Below are 20623 nucleotides of genomic sequence, written 5' to 3'. Positions count from 1 at the left end.
GGAGTCCCACACTGGGCTCCTTGCAGGGAGCCTGCTTCTCCCTTTGCCCCTCTCTCTCTCTCTCTCTCTCTCTCTCTCTCGGTGTCTCTCATGAATAAATAAATAAAATCTTTAAAAAAAATTTAAAAAGATGGAAAGATCGGTCAGTTCTAAGGTAGCTAAAGAACTCATGCAGGTATCTACAAGACTGTGTTCTTTAACATAATAATTATGCAGGTATATGCTATAATAGAGTTGTTTAGAAAATGATGATTCTTTATCTTTGCAGTGGAGAGTGAAGCCAAAGTAAAAACCAGAGTTTGCTTTGAGGAATTGCTTAAGACCCACCATGATCTCATTCAAGAAAGAAAAAAACTGAAGAAAAAAATTGGCAAATCTGGAGAAAAAATTGCAGTGAGTAGTTGATCGTTTGATAATGATGACTTACATATATCTGCATGAAATTAGATTTTTATATTAAACCTCTGAGGAACTTTGGAAATTGATAAATCTATCTCATAGTCGATAGCACATGGTAAAATAAAGCTTATGTTAGAATCCACATGACTCTTAGGGCACTGAGTTCAGTTTTCAGTGGTGATCCTACAGGAATAACATATACAAACTGATGAGAGTGGTGAGAGAATGGGCAAACTCAACTGGCCAACATATTACACATTTTTAAAGAAAATTAAGATTTTCGACCCAGAATTGTGATGAATTTAGGTAATAATATCTTACTTAAGATATTCAGTGGCTTACCTTTATTTAGACTTACTCATCTGAGTCTACTCAGCAGAACCAGGAGAAATCAATGGAATCTTAAGGCAATAATTATCCTTTTATACTTGAGACACACTTTCAAATGATAGACTTTTTGGCAGCACACTTGAAGATTTAAAAATGCAGAACTCAGAGCAGTACTAAACAAATCAGCAATTGACTGCATCCTGATTCCAGAGTATTATAGAAAGTCTGTAATGGTATCCACAATGTACTCTTCATACCTGTTTCACTGTATTACTTGAAACTTGTACTCCTTTGACCATAATCTGTTATACACACACACACACACACACACAACAGGCACAAATAATTTCATGCATGCTCTGGTAATTAGTACATGGTATTTCTTTGGCAAGAGTTTTATGACTTATTTATAACTTATATTTTACTTGTAGCAAATTTTACACTGTTCTGAATTTTGCCATGTGACCTCTTCTAATATTCTTCCTGGCAGCCATCAACATGATAGTACATATTCTAAGCGAGGCAAAAATAAGTACTAACATTGGCCAGAATCCAGCTGCACACACGTGAGAAGGTCATAGTACAGCTGTTTACTGTGGCATACCAATTTAGAACTACCGATGGAATGGGGCAGATTAGGTTTCCCATAGTAGATGCTGCCCTTTTATAGAATGTGCTTCTTTTGGTGGTATCAGTGTGAGTATGGTGGCAGATGGTGGATGAAACATTGCATATTAGTTTCTGCCCTCCCTTTTGGTAAGGTGGTATACATTAGACAAAATCAGAAAGAACCCTGGAAACAGTTGAGGGTATTTTTATGGACTCAAAGTAGAACCTCATATTTTCTCTTACTGTTAGCCCTGGGCTTTGTGAGTTTAGGCCAGGAATGCTCAATTAAATGGATAACCAAAAACTGGGCAGGAGAGCTAGCCATTTACCTATTGTCCATTTTAGGTGTTCAGAGTACACAAGTGTGAGGTGACTCGACATAATCTACCCAGACTTCTTAGGTACATAGCAGGCCATGCAAACTTTTTTTTTTTTTTTTTTTTTAAATTCAGGGATAAGTATCTTAGGAAAAATTATTGAGGAAGAGATTTTTCAGCTCAAAAGAAGGGAATGTTCCTGGAGGACTTAGAGAAACACAAAATATTTTTTAAATGATTTACTTTAAAAATTTGAGGAGGAATACCTGCTTTTATTTACTAAATAACAGTGCTTTCTATCTTTCAAGGATTTCTAAACATTCTATATATATTCACTAATTTTTAATACAAACAACAAAATGATGAGGTTTTATCTCCATTTATAGTTGAGGAAACTGGATCACAAAGAGGTTGAATAACTTGCCTAAATTTGCATAGTTAGTGGCAGAACTAGAATTCAGACTCTTAACAGTTTGACTACAGAACTCACTCTCTTAACCACAACCCAGTAGGACCTCTTTGAATAACGTATGGAGAAATGGGACCTTTTCAGAACAAAAACACGTACAGACAGGCTGAGATTGGAAGGGAACCAGGCTGAAATAAGAAAAGGAAGCAAGGAAAAGGCTGTAATAACAGAATTCATAATAATGGCAGATCCACCTTATTGTTTTTCAGCAATCTGTTAGGCACTCTGATAAGGGTTTCCCAAGTGCTATTTCTGATTCTCATGTTAATCATGAAATGTAGGTTTTGGGGCTCTTATTTTGCATGAGAGGTTTTATAACCATCAGAACAGAAAAACCACTTAACAAAGATGTAGGTTTGCCAGAGCCATATAACCAGAAATAGAGTGGGATTTAAAACCACAGTCTCTCCATATTCTGCCTTTAGTTGCTTTTTAAAAACTGTATCTTAGGCCTAAAATAGTAGAATTGGTTCCATGGAAAAATCTAATTAGTGGTAAGGAAGATAAATTTGAGGCATTCTTCATGAGAAAAAAAGGCTAAAAATTAAAATGAAATAAGTAATGAGGACATATAGAAAGAAATACTTGACCTACATTTCCATATGGTGTTAATGAAGCAAAAACAGTAGAAGGAGCATGATTAGCAGAAAGATGTAGGAAGAGATGAGTCTATCTTGCATTTTAGGTAAAATTTATGAGATGAAAACTATATTTAGAATTTTTTAATTTCAAGAGAAAATTTAATTTTGCAAGTATTTCAACAGAAAAAGAAACATCTGCTACATTTCTGGCTTCTCTTAGGAACCCTAAATCTAGATAAAGCAATATCTACATAATATTGAGGGAAAAAATTGTGTCACAAGAAATCTGGCCACCTAAGTGTCATTGTTTGTGAGGTCAGTAGTAGTGAACATGGAAATTAACAGAGAATTACTACAGGAGTTAAGAATACAATTGAAGGTGTATTATTTGAATATGTAGTATCATTTCCAGAAAGAGGAATCAAAATTAAGCATTTAAGAATAGAGAACTTATGATCTGAAAATACATTTGCAGAGTCTTTTGAGACCAGTTAAACATATAGAACTTTCTTTATTATTTTTGCCAAAAATAATTACTGAAGATTTATATTAGATAATGTACATGATAATGTGAAATAACAGAAACCTTGTTCTCAAACGTTGAGCAAAGGTTTCCTAGCTTGCAGAGAAAGTCCTATAACTAGTACTTTTACCTAAAGTGTAGTCAGAAGTTACTTCATCTTGGAGTTTAAAATAAGTGAAACAAATAATATGTAAAATAGATTATTTTATTATTATTATGTTATTACACTATTATAATAATAGATACCATAATATAATAGATATTATATTATCAAAGTCATCAGAGGTAAAAAAAAAATAACAGATTTTTTTTTAAAGAAACAAAAGTAATGAAAGAAGAAATTTAAGAATAAACTCTTAGTGTTCCCTGGGTGGTTCACTCGGTTGAGTGTCCCAACTTTTGGCTTTGGCTCAGGTCATGATCTCAGGATCATGAGATGAGCCCCATGTCAAACTCTTGAGTCAGGCTCTCTGTTGGGTATGGAGCCTGGTTAAGATTCTCTCTCTCCTTCTGCCTGCCATCACCCCCCAACCTCCACACGCACACACATTCTCTCTTTCTCTTAAAAAAAAAAGTAATTAAAAAAAATATTTGGGGGCACCTGAGTGCCTCAGTCAGTTAAGTGTCTGCTTTCAGCTCAGGTCATGATTCTGGGGTCCCAGGATCGAGCTCTGAGCTCTGCATGGGGCTCCCTACTCAGCAAGGAGTCTGCTTCTCCCTCTACCCTTCACCCTGTTTGTGCTCTCTCTTGCTTGCTCTCTCAAATAAATCTTTTAAAAGAAAAAGAATATCTTAAAAATTGGCTATCATTCAACATCAGTAAATCAGTACAAATAAGTTGAATAAAAACCATATCATATAAAAATAAGGGGAAAAGCTATAATATTTTACTTGGAAAAGGATATTAATGATTTTTGAAAAAAATAATTTGGTGTTCACATAAGTGGTAATTATGTACTCTCTGAGGTATTATTGTAGATGATTTTGGGAGTTCCCAGAGTCCCCTTTGAGAAGAGAGGATAGTAGTCCTTGGATGAACCTATAGACACTTCACCAACAAGTACTTCCTTTAAAATCAGGATCCATAATTAATATTTTTGAAGTTTTAGTAAATATAATTAGACAAGAAATGTAAATAATGTTAGAGATTTTCTTCACCTGATATTTGTCCCTACTGCATGTCAGGGACTATGCCAAGTGCTCTGCATGTAAGAATCCTGTCATGGGGAGTACAGCTTGGAGAACTGGGGCACAGAGAGGTCAAGGAACTTACCCAGGATCTTATAACCAATAATAGTGAATCCAGATCCTTATAACTCCAGAGCTTTATTCATGACAGTTGATTGGTGCTGCTTCCCCGATATGTCAGTGGTAGCGTGGACAAATGTGTGACTCTTAGCTAGGGGGGTAAGTGCTTATTATTGATAGTCCAAATAGTAATGTTCTGAGAAAACCTGTGTGAATCAATTGAAAGTGAACAAGGTTAAGTATACAAAAATCATCTGTTAACAGCCTAGAAACCATGAATCAGAAAAAATACTGCGGGACAGAAAATAAAGATTTCATATATAGAAGCCACAAAAGTCCTGCAAGATCTTAAAAATAAATTGTTTGAAAATACAGATTCTGTATTAGTAGGTATTTCAGAAAGCTTGAACTTTATATATGCTGGTTCTTTGAAGGTTGGCCCAGCAATAGCAGTCTCCAGTAGACTACTTTTTTCAGTTGACAAAATGAGACTAAAGTTATGCAGAAGAATAAAAAAGGAAGATTAACTAAAAAATTTGAAAGAAAAAGTGAGGGAAGTGTAGCTTTTCCAGATGTTTCAAGAAGTTATAATACAAGAACTAGTATTGGTATGTAGTTGACTCTTGAACAGTAGGGGTTTCAGTTGAAATTCTTCTAATTTTTGACTTCCCCAACACTTAACTGCTAATAGTCTCCTATTGACTAGATACTGATAACAGTCCATTGACACATATTTTATATGTTACATGTATTATATACAGTATTCTTACAATAAAGCCAGAGAAAATGTTAAGAAAATCATAAGAGAAAATACATTTATAGTACTATATGGTATGCATTATAAAAAAAATCCACACATAAGTGAACCCACACAGTTCATACCCATGTTGTTTAGGGCTAATGTAGTTGCTTTTGCTTCGGAGGGAAAAGGTCAGTTAGAGCCTCATTTTATTGTACACACCAAATTACATTTCAGACATCTTAAAAAGTTAAATGTAAAAGTCTAAATTAATAAACATTAAAAATAGGAAAATAGAGGTAGTTGATTCAGTCTTCCAGTGTAGAAAGATACTCTGATTTTATAAGGGATAAAAGATATCCCAAGTAAACCAGTCACAGAAACCGGTTATACTGTATGATTCCATGTATGTGAAATTCTAGACAAGACAAAACTACCTTGATAGAGAGCAGATGAGTACTTGAGTGGGATTAGGGCATGGAGGACTAGAGGTTGACTTTGTACAAGAACGTGTGGGATGATGGAAATGTTTAACATCGTGATTATGGTAGTGGTTGTATTTACCAAAATTTACCAAAATTCATTTAATTTTGTACTTAAAATTGGTGAATTTTATATGTAAGTTGTATCTCAGTAAAGCTGATTTAAAAAACAAACTGAAGCAAAGATGCATATTATTAAACTTGTTTGATTTCCTCCTGCTTAAAAAAAGAAAGACAAAAGGATGAGCAAAGAGATAATAGAACATAAACAGATGTATTTGGAGCACTTCAAAATTCAGTCATAATCTAATCCTTGAAACATTAAAGTCCATAAAATAGATTTTTTAACTATAGTACAACAAAACTAGAAATAACAGAATTGAAAATTTATAAGCCATTTGGAAATTTATAAATCATCCCATAAAGTTGTTAGAAAGAGAAAGGAAATGAAAACAACCAAAAGCTGGATATTTAAAAACTAATAAAAACATTAGTACAGTGATGTGGAATGTATGATTTACTACCAAAAAATACCCTACCTACAAATTGTATTTATTGTGTGGTTTTAAAAATTAATTGAATAAAGCCAAAACATGAAAAACAAATGTAAAGTCACAGTATAAAATGTAAATGATATTAGTACAAAGATTGACTGACAGGTAAGTGGAAGAGAGTAAATAAAAAACTGAGCCTCCTCTGATTAAACTGTCCCATAATTCCATTTTTTAAATCTTCTAAACCATAATTCTTCCATTTCTAATTCTTGGTTATCTTTTTCCAATTATTTCCTTCACCATTTGTACATATTGCCACTACATTTCTGGTACTCACTGAGAAAGTAAAAATATTTGTATGTACTCCATTTTAACATAATGGAAATTCAAAGTTATGAGGTATGAGTACATTCATAGCAAGGAGACAAAAATAAGTCTCTGAAAAGATTAGCAATGATTTTCCTTGTGTAGAGTAAGAATTGAGCTTCGGGTCTTTTTCTCTTTACGTGTTTTCTAGTTCTTTTATTTTTAATTTTTTCTTTCTAACTGTTTTAAGCACATATTTCTTCTAGAAACAGAACATGTAAAAATAAATTTATTTTTAAAGAGAAATCCTTTTTATTAGATTTGATCAGGGAAGATGTTTTGAAAGGTATGGCTCCATAATTTAATCCTTGAAGAATAGGTAGAATTTGGAAATCTATTTTAGGTAAGCAAAAGAGTCTTGGAGATGGTAAAATATTGGATATATATTGGGATACTAATCTTTTCAACATTTCTCCATCTTACACATGTATTAGATATTTTCCAACTACTTTTAAACATGAGGATTTTTTAAAAATTGAAGTTTAGTCTTCATTGATAAGCTGGTCTATTTCTGAGAGTATTCTTCATTTTGTTACTGGCTTCCATCTTCTAGCACTTTGGTTTGCCCATTGTGTTTTTCTTTTCTTTTTCTTTCTTTTTTTTTTTTTTTTCATTGTGTTTTTCAACACATCCCCTAAGCTTTTATTTCTGTTACTCAAAGTTTTAATTCTAACATCTGCCGGTTTTTTTTATTCAGTATGCTTTTGAATTACATTTATTTTAAGTTCTGATTTTGTTTGTGCTCTTAATTCAGTTTCCCTCCTTATTAATTTTTCTGTTTTATTGAATTTATGACCTTTCATTTTGCAACTTCAGTTTTTATTAGCTTTTAGATATCTAGTCATATTTCTATTGGAGAATCTCTCTTCTCCAGCCTATTGGTTGTTTCCAACATAATCTACTTCTGTCATGGGTGAGGGTTGAACCTACCTGAAGCATGCTGCCATGTCTCACTATGTTCAACTGCTTTATCCTTTGAATGAAAGTCACCATCTAACACAAATGGAGGTAGGGGACAGAGCTGTCCCTCCCAGCTCCTCAATTGGTCATCCTCAGGTTATCCCCTCCTGGGATACTTCACTTTGGGCTTACTTGACTCTGGGCTTATGGATTCTTCAGAACCACCCTTCTCTAGAAAAGTCTTTTCCTATAGACTATGTTTTTTCCTACTAATTTCTTTTTAATTTTTATTTATTTATGATAGTCACACAGAAAGAGAGAGGCAGACACACAGGCAGAGGGAGAAGCAGGCTCCATGCACCGGGAGACCGACGTGGGACTCGATCCCGGGTCTCCAGGATCGCGCCCTGGGCCAAAGGCAGGCACTAAACTGCTGCGCCACCCAGGGATCCCTACTAATTTCTTAATCTAATCCTGACTATATTTTTATCCTTGGGAAATTTCTCAAAATATTTATTTTATTACTAGTAACATTCCTCTTTGATTTCTAGCATTTTTATTTAAAATATCTCATTTAAAATAATTTTGATTAGAGAAAGATATCCAGGTGTGTTTAGTCTGTGATTTAACATAATTTTATAATATTTGGCAGCATTTTCGGTGATGTATTTGGATTAATTGTAGGATAATTCTAAACTACAGACTTTTGATTTTAGAATGTGATTATGAATTAAGATAAATGACTTGGGTGTGTTTTCTTTTGGGGAACCTGAAGTGCTTTAACTCTGGCTCTTTTAGCAATTTCTCAAATATCTTATAATTAAAGTATGGATCATTCTGCCAAAGAGAAAAATAGCATTTGAGATTTGGGCAATTTATTCACTTCTAGAAAGTCATTAAGTATTTTTCCCCATGTTAATGATCTCATTTAATCTGAAGTTACTCTCAGAAATTATGAATCTAATGCCAAGAGAATAAACTAGGATAGTGCTAATGAGACAGTCTAGAATGGTATTAGTATGTTCAAGTAAAAAATGAAATGATTTTCCCAGTAGTATACACTGAACTGTGATCATTGTGTCTTAGATCACTGAATTGTGCTTGGCTGAAGCTTTGTCACTGTGTCTTCTTTTCCTAGCTTGATACTGTTAGAAGCAATCTTCAGAAAAGTAAAGAAACTAAAAGTGATGATGTCAGTTCTTCAGACACTACTAACCTAGAGAAGAGCATGCCAGGCACTAAAAGCAAACTAAGGAATTCCCAGTCAACACCTGAAAATCCAGATGATGTTACTGTAGAGGAAGACAGGCAATGGAAGGCAAGTAAAAAAGTTATTAAAACGGTACTCCAGATGACTGCACAAGGAATGGAACTGGAAACTCCCATGAAGAAAGTGGATTCCACACATCAGAAAGCACGTACCAAGTCACAGCCAGGGGTTGCTCATCAGAAGAGCGAGAAGGCAGATGAAGAAAGAGAAAATAATAATGTAGATGAGGAAGAAGAACTGATGCAAGTATACCAGCTCCAAGTAGCTGAAGAAATGGCAAAGGAGATTAAGAAGAAAATAAGAAAAAAACTCAAAGAACAGTTGACTTACTTTCCCCTAGATACTACTTCTTCATTGCATGATGGCAAATTGAACAGTGAGAAAAAAATAAAGAAAAAAAAGAAAGTTCCAATTTCATCTAAAGCTGAAACAAGGTACTTTGCATTGAAAAATATGAAGTGTCCTCTTTAAAAAAAAACCACATTCTCAGCTTTTGAGTGATGTCTGTAGTTACACTAAGAAAATTTTTAGTCTTTCTTGTGGATACATTGCCAGTATAATAATAACAGTTACCTTTTCCATTGCACTTTAGTATGTGCTAAATGCTTTACAAGAATTAACTCATTTATTCCTTGTAACAACGTGAAGAATACTATCACCCTATTTTGCAGATAAGGAAACCTGAAGGATTTAAGTCACAGAACCAGCAAGAAGCTGAACTAAAACTAAAACCTTAGCAGTCTTATTCTAGGGTCTCTACCCTTAAATACTTATTCAGGGAATGCCTGGGTGCTCTGTGGTTGAGTGTCTGCCTTTGGCTCATGTCGTGATCTGAGGGTGTGGGATCAAGTCCCACATCAGACTCTGTTCAGGGAGCCTGCTTCTCCCTCTGCTTGTGTCTCTCTCTCTCTCTCTCTCTCTCTCTCTCTGCCTTTCATGAATAAAAAAATAAAATCTTTAAAAAATAAATAAATACTTATTTAGATCTGGTTATTAAATAATAGAAACCCAATGTATTTCTCTTTTTTGAATTATAAATGCCTATTTGGTTATATGAATATAGTGTTTTTCCTTTATTATACAAATATTTGCTTATTATAGAACATACAACAAAGACACAAGAAGGTAAAGTAACCTAAGCATCCAAAGGTAATCATAAGCATTTTGGTATTTTAGTCTTTTTATGTATATGATGCTTATACATATATGTTAGTATATGTAATGTGAGCACTTCTGTGATCATATTCATATTTATATATCTCTCTGGGGAAAACAAGATAGAAAATGTCTTTAACTTTGCTTCTGTAATCCACATTTATGTAAATAACTTGAGGTAGGAATATTCTATATTTGATTATTTTCCAGTGTTTGGGGACAGTTTCCTTTAATGTCCTCATCTAAAAATAATTTCCCTTGGGACACCTGGGTGGCTCAGTGGTTGAGCATCTGTCTGTCTTTGGCTTGGGGCGAGATCTCAGGGTCCTGGGATCGAGTCCCACATTGAGCTCCTTGCGAGGAGCCTGCTTCTCCCTCTGCCTCTGTCTGCCTCTCTCTCTCTCTGCCTCTCATTAATAAATAAATGCATACATACATAAATACAAACAATAATAATTCCTCTTACTAAAAGCTAGACTACCAGTGATAACAAAAAGGAGAGCAAAGAGTTGCTATATGAACGTGTTCATATATGTATTAACCGTGTTCCTGCATAAGAAAACTCCAGAACTTAGCAAAACAATGAACATTTATTGTCTCACAGTTTCTGTGGATCAGGAATCTGAGCATGGCTTAAGTGGGTACCACTGACTCAGCTACTTTCAGGATGTCAGTGGGGGTATAGTCATCTTAAGGCTTGGCTGGAGGAGGATCTGCAAGTGACAGAGATGTTGGAACACTTGGAAGATCCACTTCTAAACTCACTCATTTGGTGCTTGGCAGGTCTCAGATTCTGACTAACTTTTGGCCAGAGACATCATCGGTTCTTTGCCACATGAACCTCTCCATATGGGCTACTCACAATATGGCCACTTGCTTTCTCAGAGAGCTGAGCGAGAGAAAGAGAGAAGTCAGTCTTTATGGAACCTAATCTTGGCTTGGAAGTGGCATCCATTACTTTTGTCATATTTTGTCTATAAGTGGGTCACCAGACCCAGCCCACAATCAAGGGGGAAAGGGTTAGACAAAGATACTAATGGTAGGAGGTGAGGATCATTGAAGGCCATCTTAGAGGCCACTTGCTACAGTATACCATAAATCAATCTTAGAGTGTCATATCTGTTATGAACTGTTAAGCCATACTCACTATTAAATGTTCATGAATTTTAAATAAAACCATGGGTTCCATGACTGTGGCATGTGAAAGGTAGTTCTCTTTAAATAATAGTATTTGGTGATGTGATAAAATAGCTTAGCTTTCAAATATTTTGTAATATTTCTTTAATATTTTTATTTCTCAACCTCTTTTTAAAAAATATGACTATATTAGAAGTGAGTTTATTTAGATGCAGATTTTTCCTCGATAAATTACAAACTATATTTATTTATTTTTAAATATTTTATTTATTTATTCATGATAGTCACACAGAGACAGAGAGGCAGAGACACAGGCAGAGGGAGAAGCAGGCTCCATGCAGGGAGCCCGACGTGGGATTCGATCCCAGGTCTCCAGGATCGCGCCCCGGGCCAAAGGCAGGCACCAGACCGCTGCGCCACCCAGGGATCCCAAATTACAAACTTTAATAGTCTGGTTTCTCTCTACCACTGAGTGTAATAACTCTATGCTGCTATCCCATACCATTTATTAGTTCATGTGATGCAGATTTTCATTTCAATAATAGCCTTCTGAAAATGTGGCATACCAGCCACTGGAAAGTACAAGCAATTAATTGTTACCTAGAAATAAAAAGTTGAATATCTGAAGCCTCTTGAAAGCAGAACAAACTTAGAATACTTTTTTGCTTTTAAATGATTTAGAAATTTGTTCATTAATCATTTGCTTAGCAGCAAAGTTGAGGATGTTTTGATCAGTTCTACAGAAAAACAGGTCTATTGCTCATAAAATACAATTTCATCTTTTCTGGGAGTTTAGAGCTCAAATTTAATTTGGCTCATGGGTATATAACTCATCACCAAATATAAAATAATACCCATTGATACCTAATTTGACATGTCACCATTTTAATAATTGTCCCTAACAAGAAGTAATACTGATTTTAGGATTATTCTTAACTCCCTTTACTGTTCACTTTGCTGCATCATTAAGAAGAAGAATGTATTTGTAATGGTTTGTACTTGGATTGTATTTGCAGTATATCGAACATCTCCAATGACACAGGTGAAGGTGAACAAAAGAAGGGATCTCCAGTTAAAACAGTTACCTCAGATTCTCATCAAGATGGTAAAATAAGCTCAATGGAAGACAATGTAGAAGACAGCATGCAAGATGACACAAAATGCAAATCAAAGAAAAAGAAAAAGAAGGCTAAATCAGGTTTGTTATCCAAATTAAGAGAAAAATGTGTGACTTGGTAGAAATAACTTGATTTTAGGTGAATCCTTAAAACTAAAAATCTAGTCCCAAAGACTATAATTTTAGAAATCCAGAATAGAATACAGTTGACCCTTGAACAGCATGGATTTGAACTTTCCACAACCACTTACACTGACTTTTTTCAATAAATAAGTACAGTACTATATAAATGTATTTTCTTTAGGACTTTCTTACAACATTTTCTTTTCTCTGACTTGCTTTTAGAGTAAGAATACGGTATGTAATACACATCACATGCAAAATATGTGTTGATTGACTGTTTAGGTTATCAGCAAAGCTTTTGGTGACCAATAGGCTGTTAGTAAAGTTTTGGGGGAGTTAGAGGTTAAATACAGATTTGCAAACATGCAGGGGTTTGGCGCCCCAACCCGAGAATTGTTCAAAGGTCAGCTATATTTGGCATTTGTTCTTGGATTCACGTATAATAAATCATTCATTTATTTGTAACTGTGGGTCTCTGTGGTGAGTTAATATTACTTAAGTCATCTCTAATTCTTGACTTAATTTAACTGAACCCTAGAATGACATTAACTTTGTAGTTGCCGTTGTGCACAGATTTCTTTTTTATGCCATTGAGTTTAGAATCCCTATATAATTAAGATTCCTATTTGTTAAAAGCTATAAATGGGCAACAACAGCCAGTAAATATTTCAGGTGTGTAATCTGTCACACATGATTGCCTTGCCACATCCTCAGCCTAATTCAGCTTCTGTCTTTCCTTCCTGCTTTCCTTCCCCTGATCCTTGCTTTCTATCTTCCTCTTTACTCATTTTTTTCTCCTCTTATTTTTCTCTGTTATTGCATTTTCCCTATTTCTTACATCTTTTCCTTCCCAATTTCCATCTAATTGGTGAAAAATTGGGACCAAAATAGGCAATTTTAGAATTTATGGTAGTTATTCATTGGATATGCTATTGATGATGCTTCATGGTTCATTACTACGTGTTTGTAAAACCTTTATTGAAGTGTGATATACATAAAGAAAAGTGTACGTGTTACAAGTTATACCACAAATCCACTTAGTGGATTTTCACAGACTGAACACGCCTATGAAATTGTCATCCGAATCCAGAAACAACATCATGAACAAAAACCCCTTCAATCCCCTTCACATTCATTGCCCTTTGGGAGTAAACATTATCTCGACATCTAACACAGTTTATTTTTGCCTGGTTTTCTACTTTAATGTAAATAGAAGCAGAAATACTGTGCTCTTTGCACCTGGCTCCTTTCACTCAAAATTGTTTCTGTGAGATTTTTATACTGTGTTGTATGTAGTTGAGCTAATTATCAGTTCTGCTTTTGCACTGTATAGGTATCCATTGTGTGAATATACTGCAATAATTCACTGATTGTACTGATGGACATTTAAGCTGTTTGTAGTTTTAGATGATTACAGATAAAGCTAGTATATTCTAGTTATGTCTTTTAGTGAGCATAAATATACATTTTTGTTGGATATCTATTTTTTTAGCATAGAATCCTTTATGAAATTCTTGTGTCTTTTAGAACTACTAACAGGTGGGACACAGCTTGGAAAATGCTACTTGGGAACATGGCTGTGATTCCTTAAATCTAGCATCAAAAAAAAAAAAAAAGAAAAACTTCGAAAGTGTTCCTAACTGCTTTCTAATATATTTATTTTGTTGGGCATCTTCTTAGGAGAGAGTCACTGTCAGAGATTATGAGTATTTTTCACTTTAATAAATTCTTCCCATTTTCTGGAGTTGGTGTACCAGTTAATTTTATTAGCAGTGTTTGAGGGCTTCCAATGTGAGCATTTTCTTCATGTTTACTGTCTGCTTGGATTTATTTGTAAATTTGTCTTCTGTGTGTATTTTTAAGAAATAGAATTGTCTTTTATAATTTATGAGAATGTTTTATATAGCTAGACATCAGTCTTTTCTCAGATACATATAGATATATATTGCAGACATTTTCCCACTCTGGGTTTTACTATTACTGAATTCTTTTGAAAAGTAGAATTTGACAATAGCCCTATTTACCCATTTTTTCCTTTGATGCCAAGTGTTTTCTGTGATGTAAGAAATCTTTCCCAAGTCATGAAGATGTTTTTGTATGTATTATTTCTAAGTTTTTTGTTTTGCATTTCACAATTAGCTCTGCAGTTCATCTGCAATTGATCCCTGTGTATGGTGAGAGAGAGGTAGTAGTTAAAACCCTTTTTTCTCTGCTGTGAATGTGTAATTGATCTAATACCATCTACACAAGAGAGCATCTTTTTTTTCCGTGGTATGGCAGTGTCACTGTTATCAGAAGTAACATGACTACGGAAATGGATCAGTTTCTATTCTGTTACATTAGACTCTTCGTATCAACACAACTATGATTTAATTACTGTAGTTTATGATAGATCTCACTATTCAGTTATGTATGTACTCCAACAGTTTTTTCTTCTTAGCATTACCTGGGTTATCCTTTGCCCTCTGCATTTCCATATGAATTTTAAAAGCAGCTTCTCTTTTCTCCCTCTTCCTTCCCCAACCCCCACAATTATGATTCAGATTAGGTGAATCAGAAGAGATTCGCAATTCAACAAATACCTAGATAGACTTGATATCTTTACAAAGTATTAATTCTTGCCATCCATGAAATTGGTATGCACCTCCATTTATTTACATCTCCAGTTTATCTTGGTAATATTTCAAGTTTCAGAAGAGTCTGTCCTTAGATTTATTCCTAGGTATTTGATGTTTCTTAAAGCTGTCATAAGTGGCATTGTTTTTTAAATTTTTATTTTGTTTGTTGCTGATAGGTATATTTGCATACATGCATAAAAATATATGCAAAGAGAAATGGAATTGATTTTTAAAAAATTAACATTGTATCCAGTGTTCTGGCTAAATTTATTTATTGCTTCTAAGAGCTCATTGTTTTGAATTTTTACATACACAGTCATATCATCTGTTAATAATGATTGTTTTTCATTGTGCCTTTTTTAGTCCTTATATCTTTTCTTTCCTCAAAACACTGGCTAGTACTTCCATTATAGTGTTAAATACCTTGGGGAAAAGCTTCCATTAATTCACTGCATAGTGTAATGTTTGCTGTGGGCTTTTTTGTAAATATCTTTATCAAGTTTATGAGTTACTTTGTATTCTAATTGGCTAATGGTTTTTTAAAATCATGAAGAGATACTGAATTTTACTACGTGCTTTTTTTTGTATCTTTCAACTTGGTTATTTAAATTTTCACCATTTTTTTCTATTAATGTAGTTCATTATTATTTGAATATTAAGCTATCTTTGTGTTCCTGGCAGCGATTAGAGGGACCTGCTGCTTGATTATGATGTATTCTCTCTCTCTCTCTCTAAATATATATATATATATATATATTTTTTTTTTTTTTTTAATCTGTTACTGGATTTGATTTGCTGATACTTTGTTTAGGATTTTTTATCTGGGGTCATGAGAGAGAATGATTTGTACTTTTTCTTTCTTGAAATACCCAGAGTTTTTGATATCAAGGTTTTTTGATAATCTTAAAAACAATTGGGAAATTTTTCATCATTCTCAGTTCTGTGGAAACATTTGTATAAACTGGTATTATTTCTTCCATAAATGTTTGAAAGAATTTACTAATGAAACCTTTTAGGCCAAGATTTCTTTGTGGGAAAAGTTTTAAATAAGATTTAGTTTCTATAATAAATATCATTCTTCATATTTTCTGTATCTTCTGTCAGCCTTGAGAGACTGTATTTCTTGAGGAATTTGATCATTTAATCTGCGTTTTCAAATTTTGTTTGTCTATAGTATCTGAAAGCATGTCTCTTATATTGATAATTTGTTTTTTCTCAATTTCTTGACCAGTCTCAGGATTTTCAGTTTCCAAAGAATCAGCCATTGGCTTTGATTTTATCTTTTGTACATTTGTGTACTAATTTGATTATTTTATTTATATTGGTTTCTTCATTTTGTTTTCTTTAATTTAATGTTTCTAGCTTTGCAAGATAGATTTTCTAAGATTTCAGTCTTTATACATATTTAAGACTTGAACTTCTCATCTAAGTACATTAGCTGCATCCCACATTTAATATATCTTATTCAATAAAAACATTTTCTAATTTCTGTTTCAATTTGTCCTTTGATCACCCATTTTTAGAAGTATATTGTTTCATCTCAACCAGGAGGTCATTCTCTAGTTACCATTTTGTTTTGGTTTCTATCTGCTATTGTTGTCAGAGAACATACCGTGCATGATTTCAATCTCTGAATTTATTGAGGTTTTCTTTATGATCAGTTTATGGTCAATTTGATAAATACTCCATGTGCACGTGAAAAGAATGTGAATTCTCATGTCATTGGGTGCAGTGTCCTGTGTTCATCAGATCAAGTTTATTGTGTCCAGCTCATCATCCTGAGTTTTTTGGCCTACTTACTCTGTCCATTTGTTGAGACAAGTATTCAGATTTGCACTGTGATTTTGGGTTTTTCTGTTTCTTTTTATTTCCGTTAGGTTTTTTAAAATACATATTTTGAAATTATGTTACTGAATAAACTCATGTTTAGGATTGTTATATCTTCCTATTAAATTGACACTTCCAAATTGTCTTAATCATTTAGGCTGCTATCACAAAATATCATAGACTGGATGGCTTAAACAATAAACAGTTATTTGCATAGTTCTGGACCCTGAAAAGTCCAAGATCAAGGCACGCACAGATTTGGTGTCTGGTGAGGACCTACTTCCTGGTTGTAGACTGATGTCTTTCATTATAACCTCATATAGTAGAGTAGCTCTTTGGGCTCCCTTTTATAAAGACACTAATCCCATTCATGAGGGCTCTACCCTCATGACCTGATCACCTCCCAAAGGCCCTACCTCTTAGTACTATCACACTGGAAGTTAGGATTTGAATATGAATCTTATGGGACACAAGTATTCAGTGTATAAGAGCAATCATTATACAGTGTTCTTTTTTTATCTCTAATAATTTATTTTCCTCAAACCCTACTTGCAGTTTCATAGTACAGTTTTTCCTATCCTCATTTCTTTGTCATTACCCACAATACATTGCCAGCTAGTGCCAACTTGGTGGAGGAGGGGTAGCCAGTCCTTATGTCTTCAGGTCCGGAGAGAGCTTGCCATTACTCCATTTCTCACCCATCCTACCCCCCCAGCCTTCTTGCCTGTGCCTACTTTGCATCCCATTTGTTTGGAACACAGTGTCTCTGCATTTCCTACCTTTTTTGCCTTCACCTCTTTTCTTCCCCTACCCTAGAACATGGCAGGGGTGGGGGCGTCTCAGCCCCCAGCCTGTGAGCTCCTTGGGGGAAGACCCTCAGTAAATGTGAAAAGCAAATCTTATTTGCAATCTTTCTGTGTTCTTATATTTATTATCTCACTGTTTTGTGTATGATTCTCCTGTCTTATATTCCTTTTTCTTCTTGTCTTCTTTTATCATGTTATTTAAAATTTTTTCTTTTTATATTAACTTGTTAATTATACATTCTTTTACAGTTTTTTAATTGTTATCCTCAAGTACATTAAGTTTATTCTTGATTTATTATGGTCTAATACAAATTAATTCCCTAGCAAAACATGTTTTCCCAACACTGCCAGAACATTAGAATAGTTTAATTCCATCCGTATTTTGTCAGGTGCATTTCCTGCATCTTTCTCCTGCCTCATATGTTTCTTGTCAGGCATTTTAGTACTGCATGTATTTTAAACTTCACAGCTATTATAGTGACTGTTTTGTACAGCTGATACTAATATTTTTAAAGATTTTATTTATTCATAAGAGAGGCAGAGGGAGAAGCAGGTTTCCTGTGAGGAGCCTGATGTGGGACTTGATCCCAGGACCCCAGAATCACCCCCTGAGCCAAAGGCAGATGCTCAGGCACTGAGGCACCCAGGTGCCCCAGCTGATATTAATTTATATTCACCCCCAAATTTATTGTTTTGTTAATGAATTTACATTTTTCTTTTTTATATCTGTTTGAAGAGTTCAGTTTAGTATTTCTCCTAGTATGGGCCTGCTAATTCCCTCAGATTTTACTGTGTTAAAATGTCTTTACTTTCACCTTTGAACCCTATTTGCTAGCATAGAATTTTAGGTTACAGGTTGGTTTTGTTTAGTACTTTGGAGAAGTCATACAGCTGTCTTTTGGCTACCATCGTATTTCTGTGTCCAGCAGTTATGTCTCATTAGTGGGATTGTGACTTTTTTTCCTCTGACTTATCTTTAGATTTTCTTTTTGCTTTTGATGACAGTGTTTTATCACATTATGCTTAGATATAGCTTTGTTAGAATTTATCCTGCTTAGAGTTTACTGGTTGATATCATTTATCAGTTGTGGAAAATTCTCGGCCATTACTTTTTAGATTGTGGCTTCTTTATTATTCCTTTCTCTTTTTCTAGATTATGAATTCACATATGTTCTTTTACCTGTGACTGCATGTTTCTTATGTTTTTTCCCTATATTCTTTTTAAATTTTTTTCCATTATGCTTCAGTTTGGTTATTGATACTGATCTTTTTTCTACTTCACTAATCATGTCTGTCCTTGTGTCCAGTATGCTGTTAAACACCTCTATATATTGAGTTATTAATTTCAGATGCTGTTTTTTTTTTTTTTTAAAGTAGGCTCCAGGCACAGCGCCTTTTTTTTAAGTAGCCCTCCAGGCACAGGGCTTGAACTCACAACCCTGAGATCAGACCTGAGCTGAGATCAAAAATCAGATGCTCAGCTGACTGATTCACCTAGGCACCTCTCAGATCCTGTATTTTTCATTCCCAGAATACCTGTTGGGTGTTTGTTTGTTTTAATGGGTTCCTTCTCTGTAGAGTTTCCATTTTAACACATCTTTTCCTTTTTTTCTTGAACATATTAATAATCATAGTTATTTAAAGTCTTTGTATGCTAACTCCAGTCTGAATCATCTGGGGGTCAGCTTCTATTTGTCAGATTCTATTTTCTTTTTTTCTTTTTTTTTTTTTTTCAGATTCTATTTTCTGACTTTTCTCCTGGTTGTAAGTCTTGCCTCTTTTATGTCTAGTAACTTTTTATTATATGCTGGATATTGTGTGTGCTAGAGGCTCCAGATGATTTTATCTTCTACTAGAGGAGGTTTCCTCTTTACTCTCTTAGGCAGATAAGGTGGAAAGCTGATTTTAATCCATCAGGAATTGAGCTATGTCAGGGCGGGATTATAATTTTAATAAAGACTTTATCTTTGATTTGCCCCATTTGTAGGTTGTGGCCTTCCAGGAGTTTTGAGCTGAGACTCTATCAAGTATTTTTGTCTCCTTAGCCTAAAAGACTGTGGGAGATTCAGTTTTGCCCTTCTGAATTTTTTCAGCCTGGTCCTTTAGCCCTCCTCCAAATTTGGCAAATATCTTGAAGGGGAGACTGGCTATGTATTTGAGGGCCCTGAGGTCTCCATTGTTGTCACTTCAGCTCCATGTGAACACCAAAATCTCTGCTGACTTCTTTGTTCTCTAGTAGGGGCCCTCTGCTGGGGCCATGCCTGTATTCCCAACCTCTAGTGGTGCCCAGAATTGGTAAGTGACCCCAGATAAAAGTAGCTATAGGTGAAGATTGACCGTGCCCTCTGAGGCTTTATTTTGCCTGTTTTGTTTCAGGCCCCTCCCCCTGTGGGTCATCATTTCCTTAGTGTCACAAGCCTGGGAGATTTCACTACCTCCTAGCCTCTCACATAGCCTCAGAATTCAGTTTTGTGGGGGAATATCAGCTACATGTTTGAAGCTCCTCAATCTCCGATTTGACTGCTGCTGCCCCATCAACCACTAAAAGTTTGCGGGTACCCTTCCTCCCAGTGGTGACCTTTGTAGAGGCCAGACCCTGATCCTCAGCCCACACCCTGAATCAGCAAATGCCCCCAAAGACTAAAACAGCTGCCAGTCCATCAGCATACCACGGAATGATTCTCCCTCTTGGGAATTTTAGTCTGTCTGCTGTACATTGTCTCTGTATTGGCCTGATGCCTTTAAAAATAGGTTTTTGTAATTCATTTGGCTTTCTCAAGTTGTTACAGAAAGCATTGATCTGCCACATCCTATTACATCCTACTGAGAAGTAGAAATTACAGTTATAAATTAATTGAGTGATGCATATTCCACAGGAAATACTTAGATAAAAATCACTTTTTTGTTTTTTGGTTCTCATTGTCTTCTTTTTTGGTATTCTTGGTCCTTGTTAGGGAAAAAAAAAGATTTGTCACCCTATTTCAGTGCATTAATAAATAATATTTTATTCTTAGAGTGCAGTCTGCTAATGTCTGGCTTTTGCTTTCTTTTCCTTTGAAGTTGCTTTGTTAACAAAGATAAATAGTCATGGATTTTAAAGATTAGATTGTGTG

General features: G+C 34.6%; 1 protein-coding gene across 7 annotated transcripts in view; it reads left to right on the top strand.

Moving 5' to 3' along the window:
• Positions 1-20623, top strand: part of AHI1 (Abelson helper integration site 1) — a 200305-nt gene that overhangs the window by 6671 nt on the left and 173011 nt on the right. For all 7 annotated transcript variants that reach the window (XR_008664322.1, XR_008664323.1, XM_055324681.1 and 4 more), the window contains 3 exons: positions 269-393; positions 8596-9161; positions 12036-12217. Coding sequence is in view for 5 of the 7 variants with exons in the window: in XM_055324681.1 (XP_055180656.1) it covers positions 269-393; positions 8596-9161; positions 12036-12217 (873 nt within the window). In the remaining 2 variants the exon portion in view is untranslated. The remainder of the gene's footprint in view (positions 1-268; positions 394-8595; positions 9162-12035; positions 12218-20623) is intronic.

The sequence above is a fragment of the Nyctereutes procyonoides genome, unplaced genomic scaffold (genome assembly GCF_905146905.1).
Source record: "Nyctereutes procyonoides isolate TBG_1078 unplaced genomic scaffold, NYPRO_anot_genome, whole genome shotgun sequence".
Classification (NCBI taxonomy): Eukaryota; Metazoa; Chordata; class Mammalia; order Carnivora; family Canidae; genus Nyctereutes; species Nyctereutes procyonoides.
This window is presented reverse-complemented; position numbering and strand designations above follow the sequence as displayed.